At 49.8% G+C, this 26,395-nt stretch overlaps 1 protein-coding gene across 5 annotated transcripts in view; it reads left to right on the top strand.

The window, feature by feature from the left end:
* The window catches only part of EVA1C (eva-1 homolog C), a 94,322-nt gene that overhangs the window by 41,068 nt on the left and 26,859 nt on the right, over nucleotides 1-26,395 (top strand). For 4 of the 5 annotated variants that reach the window (XM_056109336.1, XM_056109334.1, XM_056109333.1 and 1 more), the window contains exons 3-4: nucleotides 2,910-3,033; nucleotides 15,792-15,944. In XM_056109336.1, the coding sequence (XP_055965311.1) occupies nucleotides 2,910-3,033; nucleotides 15,792-15,944 (277 nt within the window). The remainder of the gene's footprint in view (nucleotides 1-2,909; nucleotides 3,034-15,791; nucleotides 15,945-26,395) is intronic. The other variant, XM_056109338.1, reaches the window with a different exon arrangement.

Genomic DNA, 26,395 nt, shown 5'->3' with positions numbered 1-26,395 from the left:
CAAGAATGTGTGTGCCACCGCAGGGGGAGACACCAGGTTTTGCCCCCCAAAGGCTCAGCAGTGCTTTCCCTGGTGTGCCCACCTCCTGCCTCCCCCTGGGGAAGCTGCCATTTCCTCAGTCAGGTCCTTGGAGGTCTGTCCCCTTCCTCACCCCCACTGGCCTGCCCATCCATGGGGGCACTGGGCTGTCTGCAGCACCCTAGACAAAAGAAAGTTCCACCCGGGTGCCAAAGGTGGAATTTCACGTGAAAGTGAGAATGCTGACCCCCCCCCCCCCCCCCACTCATCACCACCACCAATGCTCCAGAGTCTGGGTTCTCGTCTCCACCCTAACATTGGCACCAAGGCTGCTGCTGGCAAGATCCCAGGGCAAAGAGGCGATTCACCAAAGCCGACCGACAAGTTAGCATCTGCGAACATGAACCTGGTGATGTTCGGCGGCTGGTTTGCCAGAAACATCTCCCCCGCGCCGCTCTTTCATCCAGAGATCAAGAGTCTTTGCTTGGTGCCTTTTAACACTCTGCATTCGGGAGCTCAGACAAGGCGCTGCCAGGGGCAAGATTGCCACCCCCAGGGGGAGCAGGTTGTTGTCTGAACAGGAGCTCAGCGGATCCAGCCCAGCACTGCTGGGCATGGGGCACCCTCTCTTGGAAACTTTCAGGGGCCACGTGGCTTGGAGGACAGACCCACCTTGGGTGCACCTTAGGGGGTGTGGAGCCCCTCTCAGGACGAATTCTTATGTGAAGGTCTGGGGTCATGAGAATGAGCACTGTCATAGGAGGAGTGCTCCCTAACTGAAGGCACGTCCACTGGGCCCCTGAGGTGGTGGGGTGATTCCTTCTCTCATTCCTGTGAGCCCGTGTGAGGGAGTGCGTTTGGAAGTTCAGCCCAAGAAATTTACTGTGCTTGGTGCTCCTTTGGTGGAAAATGCAGGGCCTCTGTCTTGGGTTCGAGGCAAGACTTGATTCCTTTGAGAGTCAGGAGGAAAAACAATGTGTACCTTTCTGTGTAGCTGCAGGTGGGACGGCTGGGAGCCTTGGCAGAACAGATTCATGCACAGAATGAGATGCCCAGAGAGAAAAATCAGGGGGCATGGGGGGGATGAAAGAGAGAGAGGGGAGAGGGAAGGAGGGAGGAAGGGAGGGAGGGAGAGAGGAGAGTCTTAAATCAGTGAGGGATATTGGGATTTGGTTGGTGGACATAGCATAGTAATTTTGCAGAATATTAATATTTTAGTGTTTTGCAGAGGTGTAAGATTGTACCCCTTAAATAAACCAGTCTTATCAATCTTACAAGGCTTTTAAGTCTCATAAGCCAAGGTACCATCAGAAAAATCAGTAAGTAGCACTGGAGAGATAGTCCATGGGTAAAGGCACTTGCTTTGCATCCCTTTGACCTAGATTCAAACTCCCAGCTCCACATATGGTACCCCGAGCAACAACAGGGCTCATTCCTGAGCACAAAGGCAGGAGTCATCCCCAGATGTGGCAATAGTAATAAGAAAATAAAAAGTCAATACATAAAATCTGATGCAACTGTAATGGATCTCATTGTGACTGGACAGTACCCGCTGTCTCTTACAAATATGTGCTGGGTCCCCAGAATTCCCAGGCAAAATAAAAGCAGGTCTGCCGTCTAGCCAACCATCGCCAGTCCTAAAGTCTAACCAATCATAAACGACACACTGAGGAATGGGCGGAGCTACCTGCATTTGCGCTTTGGTGCCTCAGAGAAGACCCAGTTTTCCTGAGCGAGTGCAGAGAGAGAGCAGTGAGGAACGCCCACGTTTCATCAAATGTGAAAGCCTCAGGAAGACAAAGAGTAAATTCTTACCTAACAGTGCCTTTGGCGGAGAATTGGTCCATGGGGGCAGGAGGGGACCCTTTTTATGGGTTGGCAAGAACAGAAACTTCATTTTAGATCTTGATTGCTTGTCTGGTCCAAGTGGGGGGATCCTAGACCTTCTCCTAACATTGAGCTCTCCTGGGTCCTGGATGGATCGGTTCCCCCCACCCTTTAAAAAAAAATCACAGCATTTTTTAAAATTTTATTTTATTTTTTGCTTTTTGGGTCACTCCCAGCAATGCACAGGGGTTACTCCTGGCCCATGCACTCAGGAATTACTCCTGACGGTGCTTGGGGGACCATATGGGATGCTGAGAATTGAACGAACCTGGGTCGGCCGCGTGCGACGCAAATGCCCTACCCACTGTGCTGTTGCTCCAGCCCTGATTGGTCGTTTTTAAGGACCAGACACTGTGGCACTGTGACTGTAACGGGAACCTGGATGATCCCTCTCAGTTTTGAAGCCAGGACACCCCCTCCTGAAGAGAAACCTCCACATCCCTTCTACTCCATCCCCTCCATGCTGAAGGGCTCTGGTTTAATATGATCATCAGTTTGCAGCTCCCACCCCCACCACACCCCCCTGTGATGTTTTTGTTAAAGAGTTGAAACTACTGTTTGGGGATGGAGAGATGGTACTATTGGGAGGAGCTGATCTTGGTTCAATGCTTGGCATCACATATGGTCCCCTGAGCCCCTCCAGGGGTTCACTTATATGCACAGAGCCAGGAATGGCCCCTAGGCACCACTGGGTCTGGCCTCAGAACCCCTCACCCCCTTCTGCCCCCTCCCGCCAAACACAAACACACACACACAAACACACACAACCAAAGTGGTGAGCCGGAGGCAGTTTGGAGGCTGCTTATCTGGAGGGTACCCGGGGAAAGACGGGCAATAAAGGGTCCAAGGCTTTCCCCTGCTTGTGCTTCCATCTTAGACAAAGGTCACCCAGTGTCCGGGTTCAGTCTGGGACCCCAGGTCCCCGTGTCCCCGGCTGCCAGGTATTGGGGCTCGCCGCGCTCTCTGTGGTTTTCAAGCCTGTCCCTTTTCTGCCCTCCTTTTAGAAGGTGCTGGACGAATGCCAGAACCAGCGGGCCTGCCACCTCCTGGTCAATAGCCGAGTTTTTGGACCTGACCTTTGTCCAGGAAGCAGTAAATACCTCCTGGTCTCCTTTAAATGCCAACCTAGTAAGTAACTTCCGGGGCAGGGGAGGCAGCATGTCTGGGCCGTGGGCTCTCGTTTCCTTGCTCACCCTGGGGAACAGCCTCTGCCAGCGGGCATGGGTCCAACTTTGAAATTCTTAGGATGAGGAATGTTGGGGCCCCACCCTACCCACACCCAGCATTGCTGGGGGCCCCCTGCAGTCACATCCTGCGATGCTAGGGGAGCCAATGTAGTGTCAGGATTGAATTCTGCCCTTCCCACATACCAGGCCTGTGCTCTGCCACTGAAACCATCCCCTGAAACCCCAGTCCCGTGCCCACTTTTAGTGTGTGTGTGTGCGCGTGTGTGCGTGTGTGTGTGTATGTGTGTGTGTGTGTTTAAAGCTTTGAAACTACCATTTGGGGCTGAAGAGTTGGTACTGTTGGTAGTGTGTGTGCCTACAGCTGACCTTGGTTCAATCCTTGGTATCACATATGGTCCCCTGAGCCCTGCCAAGGGTTCACTTATATGCACGAAGCCAGGAATAGCCCCTAAACACCACTGGGTCTGGCCTCAGAACCCCTCTCCTCCAACCAAAAAAAAAACATAAAAAACCTGAATGTTATGTGCGCGCGCACACACACACACACACACACACACACACACACACACATTGGGGGGGGAGGGGTTGAGGAGAGAGAGTTGGAGGCTTTTGGCCACACTCAGATATTAGGGTTAGGATTAGGGTTAGGGTTAGGGTTAGGGCTAGGGTTAGGGTTAGGGGTTAGGGGTTAGGATTAGGTTTAGAGTTAGGGTTAGCGTTAGGGTTAGGGTTAGGGGTTAGGGTAAGGGTTAGGGTTAGGGTTAAGGGTTAGGGTTAGGGTTAAGGGTTAGGGTTAGGGATAAGATTAGAGGTTAAGGTTAGGGTTAGGGGTTAGGGTTAGGATTAGAGTTAGGGTTTGAATTAGGGTTTGGATTATTGTTAGGACTCCCAAAAAAGCAAAGCAAAAACAAACTAAAAATGCCAGGATTAATTCTGACATATAACTCTCTCCGAAACCCCCCCCCCGAGTGTGTGTGTGTGTGTGTGTGTGTGTGTGTGTGTGTGTGCGTGAGTGTACATATCTATATTCTTCCTACAGATCCTCTATTCTATTCTATTTTATGTTATTGGGTTTGATCTATACTGAATGAAGTGGGGTCCATGCTCTGACACGCGGATGGAACAGGAGTTCGCCCACGGAAGGCTGGTTTGTGCTGAGCACCACGGGGGCCTAAGTGATCTGAGGTGATCAGTGCTGGGGGAAAGATGACGGAAAGATGCCAAGGAGGCTGTGACCCAGCTTCAAATCCCCAGCACCACATATGGTTCCTGGAGTGCCCCCAGGGGTCATTCTAGAGCACTGAGCCAGGAAGGGTCCCTGACTGCCAATGGGTGTGCCCCCCAAAAAAACAAAAGAAAAAGAAGAAGCCTTAGAGCTCTAGAGATAGTTCAGGGCTAAAGACACTTCCTTGCACACGGCTGACTCCTATCTGGATCCTCCATAGAGTTCTCCGAGCCCTGTGGGACTGATCTCTGAGCTCAGAGCCATGAGGAAGCCCTGAGTAGCTCTGTTTTTGGTTAGTTTTCGTTGTTGTTGTTTGGTTGGGTTTTTTGCTTTGTTTTGTTTTGTTTTGCTTTTTCGGTCACACCAGGTGAGTAAGCCCTGAGTATCTCTGTTTTTGTTGTTTTGTTTTGTTTTGTTTAGTGTTTGTTTTTTTTTCGGGGGGGGGTGTCACATCAGTATCTCTGGGTTTTGTTTGTTTGTTTGTTTTGTTTTTGTTTTTGCTTTTTTGCTTTATGGGTCACACTAGGGGTTACTCCTAACTGCACTCAGGAATTACTTCTAGCATTGTTTTGTTTGTTTGTTTTTGCTTTGCTTTTTGGGAGCCCTGGGTATCTCTGGATGTGGCCAACAGCCCCCAACTCTCTCCAAATCCCCCGGAGTAACCAGATCTGCCTGCCCTAGGGGTCCTGGCTTCATAGTAACCCCACACATGGATGCAGGATTCCAAGCGGTGTCCCAAAATGGGCCCTGGGTGCTGGCATCGTCAGAGCGGATGCATCTGAGCTGGGACTTGAGGTTTTCTGGTGGTGCGGGCAGAGCAGGGTGGGCCCTGGGCGCTGTTGGAGCCACCGAGCACACCTGCGAGGTCGTGGGAGCAGCCGGCACAGGTGTGTAGGGGCAGCTGGGCCTTGTCCGGGAGGAGCACTGGAGCAGGAGGGTGTGGGAAAGGGCCCTCTGTGGGCGCTCCCAGCTGCTCCAGGAAGGCAGTAAACCAGGTGGCTTATCAAAGCGGATCTCCGGGCTTCGGAGTCCAAGGTCGGGTACCAGCCGGCTTGATAGCTAAGAACGCACCTGGGGACAGAGTCAGAGAGCAGTGTGTGCCGGGAGGGGGCAAGGGGGCGGGAATTGGCTCTGCCCCAGCCCTGCCCCCCAGCTAGGGGCGCTCATAGCACCTTGAGCCTTCCCTCCCCTCACGGGGAGCAGAGACCCCCACACGCCACATCTGATGAGAGGGGCCTCCCCAGGGGTGGTGAAACATGCATGGGGGTGATGCCTGTCTCTCAGCCCTCTCACCTCCTGTGACTCTTTTCCTCTCTCCGGCTCCATCTCTGCCCAGATGCAGCAAACCCTGGGAGTGTGGGGTTTGCAGATCAGGGCCTCTTGATTTGTTTTCGGAGAATTGGTGTGTGTGTGTGTGTGTGTGTGTGTGTGTGTGTGTGTGTGTGTGTGTGTGTGTGTTTTGGGGCCGCACCCAGAGATGCTCAGGGCTTAGTCCTGGCTCTGCACTCACAGTCACTCTGCTCTCGTGGCTCCTGGCGATGCTGGGGGGCAGGGAAGGGGGCCATAGCAGGTGCCTGGATCGAATAGAACCTGGGTGCGTGCAAGACAAGCATCTTCCCCACTATGCTATTGCTCCAGCCCCTCTGGGGAAGTATTTTACCAGCACACTGGCCTAGAACATTCCTTCAGCACCGCCCCCCCTCCCCCGTCCAGTTTGCAACATGCAGCATTTCCTCCCCCCAGTCTCAGGCCCTGGGGTTTCCAATCACTGAATCCAGACCACTGGGTCTGGGTTTGTCTCTGCGTATCTGCGGGGCTAGTCAGTGCCTGTGGGGTCTTGAATTAGCATAAGGCAAATCTGTTAGCTGGGAAAGATTATGCTCCTCTGCCTAGGTTCTCAGAAGGCACCTGAACAGATGGAGCAGAATAGAAACTGCTCTATACCTGGGCTGCAGCCAGAGCACAGGGGGTAGGGGCTTGGCCTTGCACAGGGCCAACCTGAGTTCGATCCCCGGCACCACATATGGTTCCCTGAGCCCTGCCAGGAGTGATCCCTGAGCACAGAGCCAGGAGTAAGCCCTGAGCACTGCTGGGTGTCTCCCCTTAGCCCACACTCAGAAAAAAAAAAGCCAAAAAAACCCTAAAGCAAGGCCTGAGATAGTACAGAGGGTAGGGCACTTGCCATTGTGCAGCCGACCCAGGTTCAATCCCCAACATCCTATGTACTCCCATGAGCACCATCAGGAGTGATTCCTGAGTGCAGAGCCAGGAGTAAGCCCTGAGCATCACTGAGTGCACCCCCCCTCACCCCAAAAAGAAACAAAACCACTAACAAGCAAAAATCAAGCAAAAATGCTGGAAACTGTCCAGAATGACTCAGTGCACTGCTGTTAGAGCGACAAACAGATCCAGGCTGTTTGCTGCTTTGATTGTTCCCAATGATCGCCAAGGGATGGAAGGTGGGAGTGATGGGGGGACTTCGGTCTGCCTTAAGAAAGGGGGTGCAGCCTAGGCTGGGTGCTCCTTGTCTAGCGCTCTTTGAAAAACATCGTAAACCAGGTCTCTGTTGGTTATGCTGATAGTGTCACTCCAGGTGTTGCAAATGACATTGGCGCTAACATACCCTGTCCCCTATAAACAGTCACCTGAGATGTGCTGGGGGGAGGGGGGGAGTGTTGGACGGAAGATGGCGGGTTTGCTCCTGTTTGTCTTTGAAGCAGAGCCCAGAGCTCTCCCTACCCAGGTCCACTGCCCTCTCTCCCTGCACTCCCTAACACACAGGCTGTGGAAGAACCGCCTCTGGAAGGTGCTCACCCCTTTCCCAGTCTAAGTCCAAGGAGACCCTACGCTGAAGTGTTGAGTCAGTGACCTATAGTCCTAGGGGGCGCAGTGGCCCCCAGCCCTGAAGGTGACACTCCCAGTCCCCTCACTGCTAGGGGTTGCTTTGCTCATAACCTGGGACCCAGCTGAGCCCTGGCTGCGAATGTCTGTCTCTGCATACCTGTCACTAACACTGGCATCCCGGTTTCATTGATTTCATTTTTTTGTTGTTGTTTTTTTTGGGGGGGGGGGTCACACCCAGCGATGCACAGGGGTTACTCCTGGCTCTGCACTCAGGAATTACTCCTGGTGGTGCTTGGCGGACCATATGGGATGCTGGGGATCGAACCCAGGTCAGTTGCGTGCAAGGCAAATGCCCTACCCACTGTGTTATCACTCCAGCCCCTGTTTCATTTATTTCTTATTTCTTATTTATTTATTTATCTTTTGTGGCCACACCCTGCTGTGCTCAGGGATCTGCCTCCCAACTCTGTGCTCAGGGATCACTTTCGGCAAAGCTTGGGGGAGGGGGAACCCCATGGGGTGTCAGGATTAGCACTGGTATTGGCCATGAGCAGTGCAAATGCCTTATCCTCTGTAACTCTCTCTCTCCTGCTCCTGGAAGGGCTGCAATAGAGAGAGATTGCCTGCTGGTGCCTGGCCTGGCCTGGCTTTAAAAACATCACGGTCACGGTCCTCCCATTGTTCATCGATTTGCTCGAGCGGGCCCAGTTACGTCTCCATCATGAGACTTGTTGTTACTGTGTTTGGCATATCGAATATGTCACGGGTGGCTTGCCAGGCTCTGCCGTGCGGGCGAGATACTCTTGGTAGCTTGCCAGGCTCTCCGAGAGGGGCGGAGGAATCGAACTCGGGTCGGCCATGTTGGCCGCTTGTAAGGCAAATGCCCTACCGCTGTGCTATTGCTCCAACCCTTAAAAAACATATAATTTTTAAAAAAGAATACGATAAGAAGATAAAGAGAGAACCTGTTCCTGTTTAAGTAAGAGGTCTACAGTACTGGGGTGCAAGCCGAGCATGCTGGAGGCCCCAAGTTTGATACCCAGGACCCCATTGAGGACTGATCTGCAGGTCCCGTGGTATCACTAGGAGTGACCCCAGGATCCTCTGAGCACTGCTTGGGTGCACCCCTCAAGGAAAAAAAAAAGGAGTAAGTAAGAAGTTTCCAGAGACTCTTGGTCTACCCCGGGAACTTGTGGGAGGTCTCAAGCTTTGTTCATCTTTGAGCCTCCTAAGGAGACACCAGAAGCCAAGCTCACCCCCTTCCAGAGCTGAAAAAACTTACAAACGTTATTATTGAAATTGAATGATGGCAAACATGCCCAAGAATACTTCGAAAGTTTGATCCTTGTGAATTGTGTGATAGATGAAGGTGTGGAGATGGCAGCAAGTGGGCAACAGAATAATATTGGAATGGGGGCAATTCAAGGAAATAGTGACATCATGCCTTGGAAAATGTCTAACACCGGTTGCTTAGAAGGCAGGTGTTTCCATACATTCCCGTCATTGCATCTTTCGCTGATGCAAAATTGGGTCCTGTACATTTTCATGAATGTTTTGGTTAAATAAATTTTTGTAATAGTCAAAAGAAGAATGAGGAGGAGGAAGAGGAGGAAGAGGAAGAAGAAGAGGAAGAAGAGGAATAAGAAGCAGGAGGAGGAGGAGGAGGAGGGGGGGGAGGAGGAGGAGAAGCCAGAAAAAGGGGAGTAGGGGGGATTAACGAGAAGGAGGAGGAGAAGGAGAAAGAGGAGGAGGAGGAGGAGGAAGAAGAAGAAGAAAAAGAAGAAGAAAAAAGTTGTTTCCAAGCTCTCTAGGCGAGGATGCAGCTATGGCTTTGACTTCTCCAAGCCCCTGTTTCTGACAAGTTCTTACACGTTTTAAGGTGCTCCTGGCTCTTGGGGTCTTCAGTGGCTCTGCCAGGGGCCACAGTTCAGCCTCAAAGACCTCATTCACTCGGTGGAACTGGTGTTTTAGGGAACCTCCCAAATAGTGCTCAGGGAGCCTGGGGGTCCCATTCCAGGAGTTCTCAGCGTGCTAGGCTCATGGTTCACTTCCAGGCCCCGAGGATGTGGTGCTGTGGGTCCTGCAGAGTCAAGGCTCACTTGAGTCACCGTGGCTGTGTCGGGGGCCTGATGGCTGCACCTCCAGTGCCTGTGGACAGGGAAAGGGCTTCAGGCTGCACCTTGCGATGCTCAGGGGCCCCACGGTGCGGGGATCAAACCAGGGTTGGCCACATGCCCCCATGTTATATCTCAGTCCCCAAGTGATGGCATTCAGCACTGCCTGTGCCACAGTTCTTGAACGACTCGAACCCATGTTATTCCAAACTCACTCCAAAAAAATGAAACTAAAACCTGCAACTGAGCTAGATTTGAATCTTTTTTTTTTTAGTTTGATTTCAATTTTTGGTTCACATCTAGCGGTGCTCAGGGGTTACTCCTGGCTCTGCACTCAGGGATCCCTCCTGACGGTGCTCAGGGAACCAAATGGGATGCCGGGATCAAACCCAGGTCGGGCAGCCATCTGCAAGGCAAACGCCTTACCTACCAGTGACACTGACCCTCCACCCCATAGAATCCTTTTTATTTGCGAAAGGTCACCAAATTCTTTTTTTGTTTAATGTAGGAGTACTGCTATTTATTCAGCCATTGATTAAGCTGATTGAATTGAACATGAACTCCACATTGCTTTTGTTGATGTTGTTCAGAATGTTAATTTGATTTATTAATTTATCATTATTATTTTTTTAAATCCCCATGAGATACAATTACAGAGCTTTCCTGTTTGAGTTTCAGTCTCCACCAGTGCACATCTTCCACCACCAAGGTCCCCAGTATCTGCACCCCACCCTTCCCCCTGCCTCTATGGCAAATAATCTCCCCCATACTCTCTTTTGTATTTCTTGTTATAAATAGCATAAGATGTCGCGCAGCAGCTCTTGCAATTCTAAAATTTTAGACAGTTAGGGTCTGGTGGGCTGAAGCGATAGCACAGCGGTAGGGCATTTGCCTTGCACAAGGCCGGCCCGGCTGACCTGAGTTCGATTCCTCCGCCCCTCTCGGAGAGCTCAGTAAGCTACCGAGAGTCGCCCGCACGGCAAAGCCTGGCAAGCTACCTGTGCCATATTCGATATGCCAAACACAGTAACAAGTGTCACAATGGAGATGTTACTGAGCCCGCTCGAGCAAATCAATAAACAATGGGAGGACAGTGCTACAGTGCTCAGGGTCTGGAGAAATCTCTTCAGCAAGCTGCTCTGTCGGGAGATTCCTTTGTGTGTCTCTGGATCATGGCCGTTAAGGAGCTTAAGTAGCAGCCAGAGGCAGTTTGTGGGCAAAGGTCACCAAATCCTTTGCTGACCCTCAGCTTACATGGTTCTCCGAAGATCCAGTGAGTGGGGGGAGAGCAGAAGAAGCAGCGCTGGACCCCACATGTCCCTGTGGACGGTCCCTCCTGGGTGTATGGGGTGGGGCGCTGTGGGCATGAGCAGCAGGCATCTGCTCTCTTTCTGAATCTCGAAGGTTCTCCACACCCCGTGTCCATGCCAGGGCTGCGGCTCGTCAGACGTTTGCCCTCCTCTGCTGCCCGGGAGGCAGGGCGGAAGGTGGCATTCCTCTTCAGAAATGATTTCCTTCCCTGTGATCACTCGGGGGCTTCGATTCCAGGAGATGAAAGGGCCACCCTCCTTTGACTCCTTCCCCCCCCTCCTCATTTCCCTAATGAATTAATTACTCACTCCTGCTGCTAAGGCTTCATTCAGGTGGGGGCTTGCCCAGGCCACAGAGGCAGGAAAACATTTTGGCCTCCTAGTCTGACCCAACTGGAAAGATGTTTGGGATGTCTCCGTGTTCTTCTCTTTTTGGCGTCTTTGCTGCGGCGCTGTGATTTCCAGCATTGCTAATGATAGGCTCGTGACTGCATCTTTCCCACACCACAGCCATCAGCCTCCCTTCCCTCCACCAAGCTCCCAAACGCCCCTTCCACCCCCTCTCCCCTGCCCCAAACTCAGTTCTGTGGACCAATTCTCCAGTTCTGTGACCCTTGGCTATTTGATGCTCCCTTCACTGTTATCTTTAAATCTCACATAGAAAGAGATCATTCTGTATCTGTTTCTCTCTTTTTTCTTTAATGTGTGTGTGTGTGGGGGGGGGGGGGGAGGATTCCTGGTAGTGCTCTGAACTATCTCTGTGCTCAGGGATCACTCCCAGCAGGCTCGGTGAACTGTACTGTGTACTGGAGAATGGCCTCCAGTCAACTTGCATTCGCAAGGCAAGTGCCCTACCCACTGGACTATCTCTCTGGCCCTTTCCTTTTGACTTAACTAAGCCTGATACCTTCTAGTTTCATCTCTGTCACTACAGATTGCGTGATTGTGTCCTTTCTTGCAACTGTGTAGTATTCCGTTGAGTGTATATACCGCAACCTCTTGATTGGTTCCTTTGTTGTTGGACTTTTGGGTGGTTTCCATGTTGTTTCTATCATACTAACAAATAGATCCTTTCAAAGTCATATGTTCGTGTTTGCGGGATAGATGCCAAGAAGTGGTTGGGCGGGGTCAAATGAGGGTTCTCTTCCTACTTCTCTTCCTACTTTTCTGGGAGAAATCTCCGTAGGGCTTTCCCAGAGAGGTTGAACATTTCCGCCAACAGAGGTGACGTTCCTTTTTCACCACAGCCCTGCTCAGGCTGATGGCTTTCTTAGTCCGCATTCTTTTTTTTTCCCCCAAGTTTCCATCTTTTATTAGGCATTTCTTTTTTTTTTACAGATTTACAAGATTTTGTGATTGCATTTCAGTCATAAAATGTTCGAGCACCCATCCCTCCACTAGTGCCCATTCTCCACCACCAATGTTCCCAGTATCCCTCCCACCCCCCCACCCCATCCCACCCCCTGCCTTTGTGGCAGGCACATTCCCTCTTACTCTCTCTCTCTCTCCTTTTTGGTGTTATGGTTTGCAGTACAGGTACTAAGCAGCCATCAAGTTTGGTCCATAGTCTACTTTTAACATGCATCTCCCACCCCAAGTGAGCCCTCTAGCCATCATTTACTTAGTGGTCCCTTTTCTATCCCAGCTGCCTTTTCCCCCAGCATGTGATGCTGGCTTCCAAGCCATGGAGCGATCCACCTGGCCCTTATCTCTGCTATGCTTAGGTGTTAGTCTCCTATTATATTACTTTATATTCCACAAATGAGGGTGTGACATAATCACGCAATCTGTATGTCTGTCCCTCTCTTTCTGACTCATTTCACTTAATATGATACTCTCCATGTCCACCCACTTATGTGAAAATTTCATGATTTCATCTTTTCTAACAGCTGCATAGTATTCCATTGTGTAGATATACCAAAACTTCTTTAACCGGTCATCTCTTCTCACGCACTCGGGTTTTTTCTAGATTCTGGCTATTGCAAATAGTGCTGCAATAAACATACAAGTGCAGATGTCATTTCGACTGTACATTTTTACTCCACATTCTTAAATGTTGCTCACAGTCTTACTTTCTGAGGAGTCCATGGACCTCCTGTTATAGTTTGTAAAGCATTGGCTTGAGATCTCTCTGGAACCTGGCTTCAGCCTATACTTCAGGTCCAGTAAGAAAGGGCAGATAAAAAGGAGTGAAAGGGAAAAGTCCAAAGGGGGTGGGGACTAGGAAGTGAAGGGGCTCGCTGTCCCCTCCATGACTTCCTCTTGCAGGAGGCCCAAACGGCCTGTCAGGATCTATGTGTTAGCATTGTTGTCCCCGCCTGGCCTGTGTTGCTTTGACCAAAAACTGTCCCATCTGCTGGACTAGTGTTTGCTAAGGATGTTTCTTTCCAAAATGTGAAGGAGGGTGAGAGGGAAAAACCCTGATCCTCTGTTTTTCTAGGGGGTTATTTTGTTTTGTTTTGTTTTGGAGGTGGCCAAAACAAAATTCTCAAAACTACAATTCTCAGTAACGGGCTGATGGTTCAATGCAAGGGCCCGAGGAAGCGGTGCTGTAGGCCCTGTGCCTCCCAGGTTTCTTGGGCCCCAATAAGTGGTGCTAGGATCTTTGGAATCACACCTGGTGGGGCTCCAGAGCCTGCAGGGCTGCCCCTGGAGAGACTCTGGGAATTCTAAAGTGCTGGGATTGAAATGGGGTTGCCTGTACACAAGGCATGAGCCTTAACCCCCTGGGCTCCTTCTCTAGCTCTAAGACCTTTATTTTGCAAAGCTGAGATTTGTGGCAGGCTTAGGAAAGAGAGCCAAAGAGACAAAGTTGGTGTCATGCATAGCTGAGTCATCCTTACAATCTCGAAATAGCTGGACTCGAATGTGTGGGAGATAGAAAGAGGCGCTTCTCAGAAGGACTGTTTTGAAAATGAAATTGTCTATACTTTAGTAATAAGTAAGTATGTATCTGGGGCCTGGGGAGATGGTACACCGGGTAGGGCATTGGCCTTGCACGTGGCCTACCTGAGTTTGATCCCCAAGATCCCATGTGGTTCTCTGAGTCCTGCCAGGAGCTATCCTGAAGCACAGAGCCTGAAGTAAACCCTGAGCACTGCTGGATGTGGCCTCCAAATGAAACAAAGAATGCATAGTAAATTTAATGACTATTTATTTGTGATTACTTTTTTTTGGGGGGGGGTTACTGTTTGTTTGGTTTTTCTTCCTACCCAGTTGTACTTGGGACAGAGATCAAAACTGAGTCTTCTACTGTTCAGCCAATGAATATCTCTCCAGCCCTGATTTAAATTCAGAAAAGAGCTTACAAGCAGATGTGGGTGTGAGGAAGTTCTTCATGTATTTGATTGTTGCAATTTAAAAACTTCCTTGCAGTACAATTTATAGAGCGTAAAACTGACCTTTAGGAAAAATGTTTTTTTCTTTTTAAGGAGTGCTAACACAGCGGGTAGGGCGTTTGCCTTGCATGCGGTCGACCTGGGTTCGATTCCTTAGTCCCTCTTGGAGAGCCCGGCAAGCTACCGAGAGTATTGCACCCGCACAGTAGAGCCTGGCAAGCTCCCTGTGTTCGTATTCGATATGCCAAAAACAGTAACAACAAGTCTCACAATGGAGACATTACTGATGCCTGCTTAAGCAAATCGATGAACAACGGGACAACAGTGCTAAGGTGCTCAGGGGACCATAAGGAATGTCGGGAATCTAACCTGGGCCGGTTGTATACAAGGCAGGTGTCCTACCCCTACCCCTCTGACCTCAGTTAATTTTTTTCTAATGCATTTATTTTATTTTTTATTGAATCACTGTGAGTTACAAAGTCCCAGAAATATTTATGACTGAATTTCCGGAGTATATTGTTCCAACACCAGGCCCTTCACCCACTGCCCTCCACCAATGTACCAAGTTTTCCTCCCGAGTTTGCCTCTGTGGCAGGCACTTTCCCCCATTTTCCTAGTGTTTCCTTTTCTGATTTGTCTGCCTCACTCCTGCCCCAGTGTCAAGCTTCTTATTGAAGAACAATTCTCCTGCTCATGGGCATTTGCTATGCCCCTAGGAAGTCTCTTAATATCCCACATATGAGAGCGATCATTCTGAGTCTTCCTCTTCCTCTGGCTGATTCCACTCAATTTGGTACTCTGAAGATCCATCCATGTTGCAGCAAATTGCATGACTTTATCTTTCCTTATGGACGAGTAATATTCCATTGTAATATGTACCACATGGATTCCTTATCTAGTCATTTGTGGGCATTTGGGGTGTTTCCATATTTTAGCTATTGCATATAGCACTGCAGTGAATATAGGCGTGCAAATGTCTTTTCTGCATTGTGCTTTTGGGCCCTGGGGTTTATTTCCAGGAGCAGAATTGCTGGGTTGTATGAAGCTCAATTCCTAGTTTCTTGAGGCATGTTCATATTGTCTTCCACAAAGCCTGGACCAGGTGACATTCCTCAACAGGTTCACTCCCTCCGTAGCAAAGGAAATCGTTGGCTTTTCTCATCTCTCTCTCTCTGAATACATTAGCACTGTAACACTGTAGCACTGTCCTCCCGTTGTTCATTGATTTGCTTGAGCGGGCACCAGTAACATCTCCATTGTGAGACTTGTTATTACTGTTTTTGGCATATCCAATAGCCACGGAGAGCTTGCCAGGCTCTGCCGTGTGGGTGGATACTCTCGGTAGCTTGCCGGGATCTCCGAGAGGGGCAGAGGAATCAAACCCAAGTAGAGATGGACCGGTCTTGGGTCGAGGGTTTACGAGTAGCTGCACTCCCCTGCTAGAACCTCCAAACAAGCTCTGAATACACTGAGGGCTGATACATATGAGAAAGTGGGTGGTGCTATCACCTAGAGTCAGGCTGGTGATTCCTGATCCCCCCTCTTTGTGAAGTTCACATCTATATTTTATAAAAAGCCTGCTTTGATTCAGAAATGAGAGACCCCAAAATGCAGTATAGAGAAACGTCCGATAAGGCTAGGTCCATCCAGGGGGCCCAACCTTCTCCCCGTGGCCCTCTTTAGTTCTCGGGGTCTTTGCATCCTCAGAGAGTTGTCTGTTTTGGAATCCTCCCACCCCCGCCCCCCAGCAGGCAGGCCCACCCCTGCGAGCCTCACCCATGGTGCTGCCCCTCGGAATAGGGGTGTCTTGGGCCTTGATCCCCGACTCCTCCTAAGGCAGGTGCCACCGGGCTTTGTCTCTACTGCAGATGAGCTGAAAAATAAAACTGTGTGTGAAGACCAGACCCTGAAGCTGCACTGCCACGAGTCCAAGTTCCTCAACATCTACTCGGCCACCTACGGCCGCAGGAGCCAAGAGCGCCACCTCTGCGCCCCTGAGGCCAAGTGGCTGCCCCCCTTCGGTGAGTGGCTGCCTGGGCCCTGGGGTGGGGGGCTGGTTCCCCGAGGAAGGGTGCCACCCTTCCATCAGAGGGGAGAGCCACCCAGCCCTCTCTGACCCCTACACCTGAGCCCATCCAGTGAGTAGATGGCTCCGGGTTATTGATTGACCACCTGCTGTATGCGGGGTAGCAGGGGACATCCAGCTTATTGGTTGCGTGCTTGCTCAATGCAGAGAAGCAGGGGTCATCCAGGTTATTGCACCTGCTGTATGTGGGGTGGCAGGGGACATCCGGGTTATTGATTGAGCGCCTGCTGTATGCAGAGAAGCAGGGATCATCCGGGTTACTGATTAAGCGCCTGCTGTATGCAAGGGTCATCCATGGCCAATGGATGTGAATGGGGCAGCCTTTCCAGCCACTGGACAAAGAAGCCGTGAGGAAGCCCATCTGGAAAAAGTCAAGGCATATCTGAGGGTGGGGGCAGCAAACACGATGTAAACATTCGTTTAAAATAATTTACGCCACTGTAGCATCTGGTGTGTGTGTGTGCGTGTGCGTGTGCGTGTGCGTGTGTGTGTGTGTGTGTGTGTGAGCTGTGAGGGTCAGAAAATGACAACCATACAGGCAACCCTCAATCACAAAGGAGAGGACAAAGGGTAGTTTGCAGAGTCCCTCAGCCATGCCCAGAAAAGAAAGTGGAGGGTCTTTGTCGGAACCAAAGCAGCAAACTGTCCCGGGCCATCAGCTGTGCCTTTTTTGTTTGTGTTTTTCCATGTATAGGTGTGTGTACACATGGCAATGCTCAGGGACTACCCCTGGGATCAATATTTAGGGTTATTTTTGGCGATGTTCAGGGGACCGACATAGTGCTGGAGATGGAACCCAAGTCCTCTGCATGCAGAGCTCAGCCCACTGAATTCTCTCCTGCCCAGCCTCCTGCTCTTAGCTAGACTTGGTGGTCACAGTCTCAGCTGCTGAGGGGCCCAGAGAGACCCTGGAGGGAGGGGAAGGTTTCCTCCTCCGTGGCGCTGAAAATCCGTCCTCCCTTCCACACTGATATCTGCCTGTCATCAGCTGTCACCACAGCTTTCTCCCTGCTTCCGGTGACTGCCTTCGGCCAGGGGATGGTCCTGCCACTGACTGCTGGGCTCTTCCAAATCCCAGGAGTCACCCCATTCCCTACATCCTTCTAAGAGGCAAGTTGAAGCACAGCCCCTCTAAACATCTGCAGGGACCCTCCTCCCCCATTTTCTCTGAACTCCTCAGCTGATTGGAGATTCCTGAGGGGTGGGGACACGGGGTCTCCACATCTAAACCTGGGTGCTTGGCACCCCCATTCCCAGGCTCACTGAGGCTGACCTCACCAGCCACACAGGTGGAGGCAATATTGAGTGATGTGTATTTGGGCTGTTCGGAGTTGGAGAATTCTGCCTGCCATATTGATAGATGCCTGGGTCCCGGCGGGGCTGTAGATTTGTCTCTCCTTCCCATGGAGCAGAGGGGAACATTGCAAAGGAAGCATTGATCAGCCAGGGAAAACGTGAGAAAGACCCCCAGGCAGCCTGTGGTTCTCATGCTGTGGACAGCCAAGGTCTATGCATGGAAGACCAAATTGTTTAATTGGCTTTTTTTTTCGTGGGGGAGGGGTAGGCAATGGGACCACACCTGGCAGTGCTCAGAATCTATTCCTAGCTCTGTGCTCAGGAGTAGCCCCCGTGGTGCTCAGGGAACCATATTTGCTGCCAGAGCTTTGCATCAAGGTTGGCCACATGCAACACAAGTGCTAACCCCTATACTATCTTTCTGGGCCCTAGCTTTTCAATGTTTTAAAACATGGAGACTTAAGAGTATGATTTGCATGCATGATGCAAGGTTTGATGGTCCCCAGAGCTCTGCTGGGAGCAAAAACTCTCAGAGTTTTGCACAGAGCTGGGTGAAGCCCCCAAGCAATGGTTTGGTGCAAAAACAAAACAGAATAAAAAAAATTAAGCATGATCGTACAGAGACTTAGGTGCTTGACTTACATGCAGCAGACCCTGCTTTGATCTCCAGAATCTCATATGGTTATACCTTCCCCTTCCACCCCAATACCACTAGGAGTTAGGCAATGAGTTAGGACTAAGCCCTGAGGACCAGCAGTTGTGGACCAACTACTCCACTCTGATTCTTTTCCTTTCTGAAGACTGGGAATGTAGTTCTGTGACAACATGCTCAATTTGCTTGTGTGAAGCCCTGGGTTCGAGCCAGTACCACACACATACATGTGTGTGCAAGCACGCGCGCGCGCACACACACACACACACACATGCACAGATTCCTTTGCATATGAATGACCTTGCACATCTCTCCACATTTTCATGCCTATTGTATTGTATTCTGTGTTTCTCCTCCTTATCATTTTGTTTTTCTGTTGGGGTCTCCATTTAAATCATTTATTTGTTTAAAATTTATTATTATTATCAAGACACCATTATTTGCAAAGTTATTCATAGTTGAGTTTTAGGTATACTATCTTTTAACACCAGTCCCACCATGGTTGTCAACTCCCCTTCATCACCGTCCTCAGGTCCCCTCACACACCCCCAACCTGCCTCCCTGATGGGCATATTTTCCCTTTTGGTTGCTGTGGTTTGGATCTCTGCTCTGTGTTGCTGGCCTGTGGTTTGGATAGATGGCCATGCCACCTCTTGTGGGTACATCTCTACCACCCATGTACCCAAGGCCTTTGACCCCTGCCCCCTGCTAGTGCCCATTCTTCTTGCTACCTCCCCTGAAATTCTTTCCTTCTCTGATCTTCCTGTACTCTGGGGTCAGGGGTGATGAGTTTTCCACCCTCCAATACCCTGCATTCTCTCATCTGGGTATTCTATATTCCACAGGCAGTGAGATCATTCATGTTTGTTTTTCTTTTTGATTACTTTACTTCTCCAGTTCCATCCAAGGTGTGAATTGCATGATTCCGCCCTTCTGTGCAGCTGCATAGTATTCCATTATGTATAAACAATACACGTTCACAATCCACTCATCTGTCGTTGGACACACAGGTTGACCCCATGTCTTGGCTATTGCGCTTGGCGCTGCAATGGATAATAGAGCACATGTCCTTTTGATTGAATGTTTTGCATCTTGCAGAGGGGGGATTTCTATTTTTAAATAAAGTGTATGAGCTCTGACAGAGCAGAGAGTAATACTCCTCATGTTTTTGTTTTTGTTTTTGTTTTTCTGGATAAATTTCCCCCTACACAGTAGTGCAGGTTTCTCAACTTCCTGTTTGGTTGGGTGTTTAAGACTGGCCACTGCTTTCATTCTGAGCATCTCTGTGTGGGATTAGTTCCAGATAAGGAACTGAGTGGCAGAGGACAGGGTGCCTCCGGTGAAAGTTGGGGTGTGTGCGACCAGCACTAAGTCATCCTCCCACGAGCCTCTCGGGGCTCACTGAGGCCTGTCAGTAGCTCCTGTCAGTGGCACTGGGCATCCCCCAGGACCCCAGGGTGCTCTCCCCCAGGCAGGAGCAGGCTGGGCAGAGACTTCAGTCATGGTGTGATGCAGAGGCTGGAGCCATCTGGAACACATCAAGCCAGGTCTTCCCCCATTGTCACACAGAAAATCACATTTGCTCAGCCCCTGGGGGAGATGGAAGGGCTTCTGTGTCTGGAGCTGTCTGGGGGTCGGGGGCTGAGGAGAAGCATCAGCCTGCTCTGTCCATTCCATGTGGAAGCTGGGAAGTATCCTCAGAGATGCACTTGGGCAGCTGGAGTGATAGTCCAACGGACAGGGCACTTGCCTTGCATGAGACCAAACCGGGTGCATCTCTGACATCCTATATGGATCCCCGGCAGCTGCCAGGAATGATTCCTGAGTGACTCCTGGCTCTGCCCTCAGGGATCATTCCTAGTGATGCTTGGGAGACCATATGTGATGCTGGGAATCGAACTGTCAGTCAACTGCGTGCAAGTCAATGCCCCGCTCACGACTGTACTAACTACCTCCTCAACCCCATCTCTCACTGTGTGTGCTTTTTTGTTTTGTTTTGTTTTTTGAGTCACACCTGGCGATGATCAGGGGTTACTTTTGGCTCTACACTCAGGAATCACACCTGGTGGTGCTCATGGGAGCACATGGGATGTTGGGAATTGAACCTGAGTCAGCTGTGTGCAAGGCAAACGCTCTACCCACTGAACTATTGTTCCAGTCCCAACCCTATATTCTTTTTCTTTTTTTTCTTTTTTGATCACATCTGGCGATGCACAGGGGTTACTCCTGGCTCTGCACTCCAGAATTACTCCTAGCAGTGCTCAGGGAACAATATGAGATGACAGGGATCAAACCCGGTTGGCCGCATGCAAGGCAAATGGCCTACCTGCTGTGCTATCACTCCAGCACCCTCTATATTCTTTTAAGAATGCTATTTATTATAGCTTAGAAGTTATAATGGTGTTAAACAAACAAACACTGTCCTCCCGTGGTTCATTGATTTGCTCGAATGGGCCCAGGAACATCTCCATTTTGAGACTTGTTACTGTGTTTGGCATATTAAATATATACTCTCAGTAGCTTGCCGGGCTCTCCGAGATGGGTGGAGGAATCAAACCCGGCTCAGCAGGGCTGGCTGCATGCAAGGCAAACGCCCTACCACTGTGCTATTGCTAAGTTATGAAATTGATATACAAACTTATTCTCCACCCCACCCCCCACCAAAATATTTACCACCTTCCCCGACTCTGCCTGACCCTGGTGTGTTCTTCTGGCCCCTTTCCTCACACTCTCTTTGATAACTGCTTCTGTACCCCAGTGTCAAGGGCTTGGTCATTGTTCAGCGTTGTCTGTGTTCTTATTGTGACTGTATACTCCCCAGATACATTAGATCATCTGGTATTTGTCCTCCCTCTGACTTGCTTTGTTTAACACAAAGGATGCCCTCTGGTTTCGTGCACCTGGTTAAAAAAAAAAATGCTGTGATTTCATCTTTCCTTACAGTTGCGTTGTATTCTGCTGTGTATCGAAATCCTAACTTCTTGACCCACTCATCTATTGCTGGACACTTAGGTGGTTTCCAAAGTTTGACTATTTGCCGGGTGCTGCAGTGACCATAAGTGTGCACATAGCCTTTGGGGGTTTATGCCAAGAAATGGGTTGTATGGGAGATTCTGTGCTTACTCAATGAGAAATCTCCATACTGTTTTCCATGGAGGCGGACCCAGATGGCGTTTCCACCAGCAGAGGATGGTGACTCCCTCCTCACTCCTCGCACTGGTTTCCAATCTTTTTGACAGGTGCCATTCTTTTTTATTTTTCTTTTCTTTTTTGTCTTTTGGGTCACACCCATTGATGCTCAGGGGTTTCTCCTGGCTCTGCACTCAGAAATTACTCCTGATAGTGCTTGGAGGATCATATGGGATGCCATGGATTGAACCTGGGTTGGCCGCATGCAAGGCAAATGCTCTACCTGCTGTGTTATTACTTCGGACCTGATAGGCACCATTCTAAACCCGCCAAAGAGCAGCGTCAGACCAGGGTAGCAAGGCCTAAAGATTAGGATGACATCTCAGTTCCACTCCCCCCTCAGAGCCGAGCCCTTCGTTTAGGTTCACAGATAAGGCCATGTACCTTAAGAGACTAACCCAGGAGGGAATTGGGGGACTCCTTCTCTTACCCCCTGAGTCTACAGCCCTGTTCTTTCCCTAGAAAAACTCTTTCTTGTGATGGTGAAGACAAGATGGCTGGCTGGGGGTGAGTCTGCTGCCTGCTTGTTGCTGATAAAACTCTCCACAGTCAGTCTCTTGTTTGACTGGCTCTCTGGCACAAGGAACCCAATCTTCTGGTTCCCTCTTCAGGGTGGGGAGGAGTGGCAGAGAGAGACAAAGAGAGAAAAAGAGACAGAGAGAGGGACTGAAGGACTACTTATAGATCAGTGCTCAAGGGGTTAATTTGGGCTTGTTCCAAGACAATAATATGATGCTGAAGATAGAACCTAGGCCTCCAGCATGCAAAGCACATGCTTAGATCATTGAGTTATCTTGCTGGTCCTGGATGATTCCCACTTGAAACATTATCAGCAATTCCTAGGGCTAAACATTTGCACACAGCCATTTCTGAGGGACGGCACAGAAGTAGAATACTCTGAGCAAGGCTATTTGGAGAACTAAGGCGTGGGGGCTGCAGAGAGAGCTTACAGGGCTGGAGGGCATGCTTTGCATGTGGGAGACCTCAGTTTAATTCCAAGGACTGCATATGAGCTCCCAAGCACAGAGCTGGGAGCAGGCCTTGAACACTGCTTGGTGCCGCCCTCAAACCCAACAGACACTTAGGGACTGGAGCAATAGCACAGCGGGTAGGGCATTTGCCTTGCACGCGGCCGACCCGGGTTTGATTCCCAGCATCCCATATGGTCCCCTGAGCACCGCCAGGAGTAATTCCTGAGTGCAGAGCCAGGAGTAATCCCTTTGCATCACCGGGTGTGACCCCTTCAAAAAAAGCAAAATAAATAAATAAATAAATAAAAACCAGACACTGAAGACAAAATCCATCTCCATGAGATGAGACCACCACCCTCTCTGGCCCATTGCTCACGGGTATCGACAGAAGCTCCGTTTGCTCTCTTAAACAACCTGCAAGCTGAGAAATTTATCCCGTGGGAATGGAAGCGACCATAGAGACTTCTGGAATCAGCCCAGGGTAAGTTGGGCCTGACCAGATCCTGACTCTGGGCTCCCAACCATTGGCAAAATAATTTTTTTTAAGTGGCTATTTCCCTCCCGGGCTGATTTTGTTGGCCCCTCTCTTCCTGGCGAAAGACCTGCCACCCCCAAATACATGTGATAACAAGATAGCCAGCTATTTAATTTTTAATTTCCTGGCCACCGTTTAACACCGAAACCAAAGTTAATCGCTCTTTACAACCGGTGTTTATTTGGATAATTAGGGCTGCTGCTCTGAAGGGACTGTCTTGGCAACCAAAGTCCCTGGCACCTTGATCTTTGCCTGAGACGCCCAGGCCTGCCCGCGCTCGGCCTGGGGAGGGCCTTCACCCAGACTCAGGACTGCAGGCGGCTCCTCCTCATCTCTGTGAGGAAATAGCTGGAGCCCACCCAGAGGACGGAACTCGGGCAGGAAATGACGAGTCTCTGTGGACAGCCCACCAGAGATAGCGGAGGTCCCCCTCCCTCAGGCCCATGCCCAGGTCTGTGGAAGGCATGTGCTCTCTCTCTCTCTCTCTCTCTCTCTCTTGCTCGATCTCTCGCTCTCTCTTGCTCTCTCCCCTCTCCTTATTCTTTCTCTCCCTATCCTTCCCTCCCTCCTTCTCTCTTCCTCTTTTATTCCCTCCCCATTTCCCTTTCTCTCTCTGTCTCCGTCTCTCTCTGTCTCTCTGTTTCTGTCTCTCTCTGTTTCTCTCGCCTTCTCTTTCTCCCTCTCCTTCTCTTGCCCCTTTCCTTCCCTCCCTTTATCTCCCTTTCTCTCTCTCTCTCTCTCCTCTCCCTTTGTTTGTCCCTCCCTCACCTTCTTTGTCCCACACCTCACCACTGGGTGTGCCTCCCCACCTCCAAAAAAATCATTTAATATCTACCAATAGACGTGGGAGAGCTGTACACTCCTCTTGGTGTGCATCTCTGTTAAATGGTGCTTAGAGTTTGAATTTCCACCACTGTTAATCAGCGGGAACATGGAATCTGCAGCCATAAGCAGCTGAGCCCATTGCGAATGTTTACACATAAGAAAGTAACTAGGAGGATGCAGCCCGCCTCACTTCCTTGCCCTTCCTTTGCTGTTGCAGTGCCGGGGTTGCGGGCTCACACATTTGATTGTCGTTGTTTGCAGAAGGTGCGTTTGTAGGGAAGCTCTCACAGTGCTCATGAGACTGTGCTTGGGGCTGGAGACTCCATCATTATTTGTGGTGCTCACTGGAGGTCACACACTTAGCTGTGCTGCTCACACACACTCGGCAATGGGGGGCAGGAGATGGCACCCCCGCCCGCACTGTGGCACCAAGACCCCGCACAGCAGCACAGTTGTAGACTGACTGGGATCAGGGATCCAACTCTCAGCCTTAGGCTTGCAAGGAAGGAGATTTATAACATGAAGGCATCTCCTGGGTCTCCTGGAAGATGTTCTCTAAAGGTCAAGAAAGTTTTTCCAGGGCTGGAGAGATAGCACAATGGGTAGGACGTTTGCCTTGCATGTAGCCAACCAGGGTTCGATTCCCAGCATCCCATATGGTCCCCTAAGCACCACCAGGAGTAACTCCTGAGTGCAGAGCCAGGAGTAACCCCTGTGCATCGCCGGGTGTGACCCCAAAAAAGCAAAAAAATAAAAATAAAGCTTTTTCCTTGATAGTGCAATTGATTTTCAGGGGATGTATATATATATATATATATATATATATATATATATATATATACACACACACACACACACACATATATATATATATATCCACTGTACTCCCGTTGTTTATTGGTTCATTGATTTGCTCAAGCGGGCACCAGTAATGTCTTACTTGTTGTGAGACTTGTTACTGTTTTTGGCATATCTAATATGTCATGGGTAGCTTGCCAGGTGCTGCCGTGCGGGCAAGATACTCTTGGTAGCTTGCTGGGCTATCTGAGCCCTCACAAATTTTAAGATTTTGGGGCCGGAGCAATAGTACAGCAGGGTCGATCCCTGGCATCCCATATGGTCCCCCAAGGAAATACACACACACACACATACATACACACACATTTATTATATATATATATATATCTTTATTTATTTATTTTACATGTTATCCTGGCTTTGTCTTAGCTGTGCTTTTCAAGTTTTCAACTCTAAACATGAACTTAGTTTATAAAATAAAAAGTAGGGGGCTGGAGAGATAGCACAGCGGGTAGGGCATTTGCCTTATACGCGGCCAACCCGAGTTCGATTCCCAGCATCCCATATGGTCCCCAAGAGTAATTCCTGAGTGCAGAGCCAGGAGTAACCCCTGTGCATCGCCGGGTGTGACCCAAAAAAGCAAAAAAATAAAAATAAAGCTTTTTCCTTGATAGTGCAATTGATTTTCAGGGGATGTATATATATATATATATATATATATATATATATATATACACACACACACACACATATATATGTATATCCACTGTCCTCCCATTGTTTATTGGTTCATTGATTTGCTCAAGTGGGCACCAGTAATGTCTTACTTGTTGTGAGACTTGTTACTGTTTTTGGCATATCTAATATGTCATGGGTAGCTTGCCAGGTGCTGCCGTGCGGGCAAGATACTCTTGGTAGCTTGCTGGGCTCTCTGAGAGGGGCGGAGCAAATACACACACACACATACATACACACACATTTATTATACATATATCTTTATTTATTTATTTTACATGTTATCCTGGCTTTGTCTTAGCTGTGCTTTTCAAGTTTTCAACTCTAAACATGAACTTAGTTTATAAAATAAAAAGTAGGGGGCTGGAGAGATAGCACAGCGGGTAGGGCATTTGCCTTATACGCGGCCAACCCGAGTTCAGTTCCCAGCATCCAGCATCCCATATGGTCCCCAGGAGTAATTCCTGAGTGCAGAGCCATGAGTAACCCCTGTGCATTGCTGGGTGTGACCCAAAAAGCAAAAAATAAAATAAAATAAAAAGAATTGTAGTTCCTTTTAAGATTAATTCTGTACAGCAGGTTCCCTTCTTCCTCAGGCAAGTAGCTTATATAGAAGTCAAGCATCCCATTTCCGGAGCTATTAAAAGTTGACTTTTGGGGGTTCTGAAGAGATAGCGTAGTAGATCAGACGCTTGCCTTGCATCTGATTGGCTGTGATTTGATCCCCTGCATCACATATAGTCTCCAGAGCACCCCCAGGAGTGAACACTGAGCATAGAGCCAGGAGGAAGCCCTGAGCACAGCTGGGTATGGCCAAAATACAAAAATAAAAGTGAACATTTTGTTGGGAGGCGCAGAGAGATGACAGATAAAAGCCTGAACCCTGAGCACCTCACGCCAAAAGCTAAGGGCCGGGGCTGGCGAGCGGGAGCTGAGGGTTAAGGTGCTTCCCTGGCAAGTCGGTCAGTTCCCGGGGTGATCCCCACACTGCAGGACTGAATTCTCCTGCCTCCAGCATTGAACCACCAGCCCGGAGCGACTCCTGGTTCCCCTGAGAACCACTTGAGAACCTCCTCACAAATTTTAAGATTTGGGGGCCGGAGCAATAGTACAGCAGGGTCGATCCCTGGCATCCCATATGGTCCCCCAAGCACCGCCAGGAGAAATTCCTGAGCACAGAGCCAGGAGTAACTCCTGAGCATCGCTGGGTGTGACTCAAAAAAAACTTTACAATTTTTCCCCAAAAGACTGATATGTGTGCTCAGTTCCCAAAATAACAAGGTATTAATGGGAGCAAACACAGCCAACCCGGGTTTAATCCCAGCACCATATTATGGTCCCCCAAGCACTGCCAGGAGTGATCCCTGAGCGCAGAGCAAAGAGTG

Source organism: Sorex fumeus, unplaced genomic scaffold (assembly GCF_029834395.1).
Source record: "Sorex fumeus unplaced genomic scaffold, SorFum_2.1 ptg000265l, whole genome shotgun sequence".
Classification (NCBI taxonomy): Eukaryota; Metazoa; Chordata; class Mammalia; order Eulipotyphla; family Soricidae; genus Sorex; species Sorex fumeus.
Note: the sequence above shows the minus strand (reverse complement) of the source record. Positions and strands in the feature narration are given on the sequence as shown.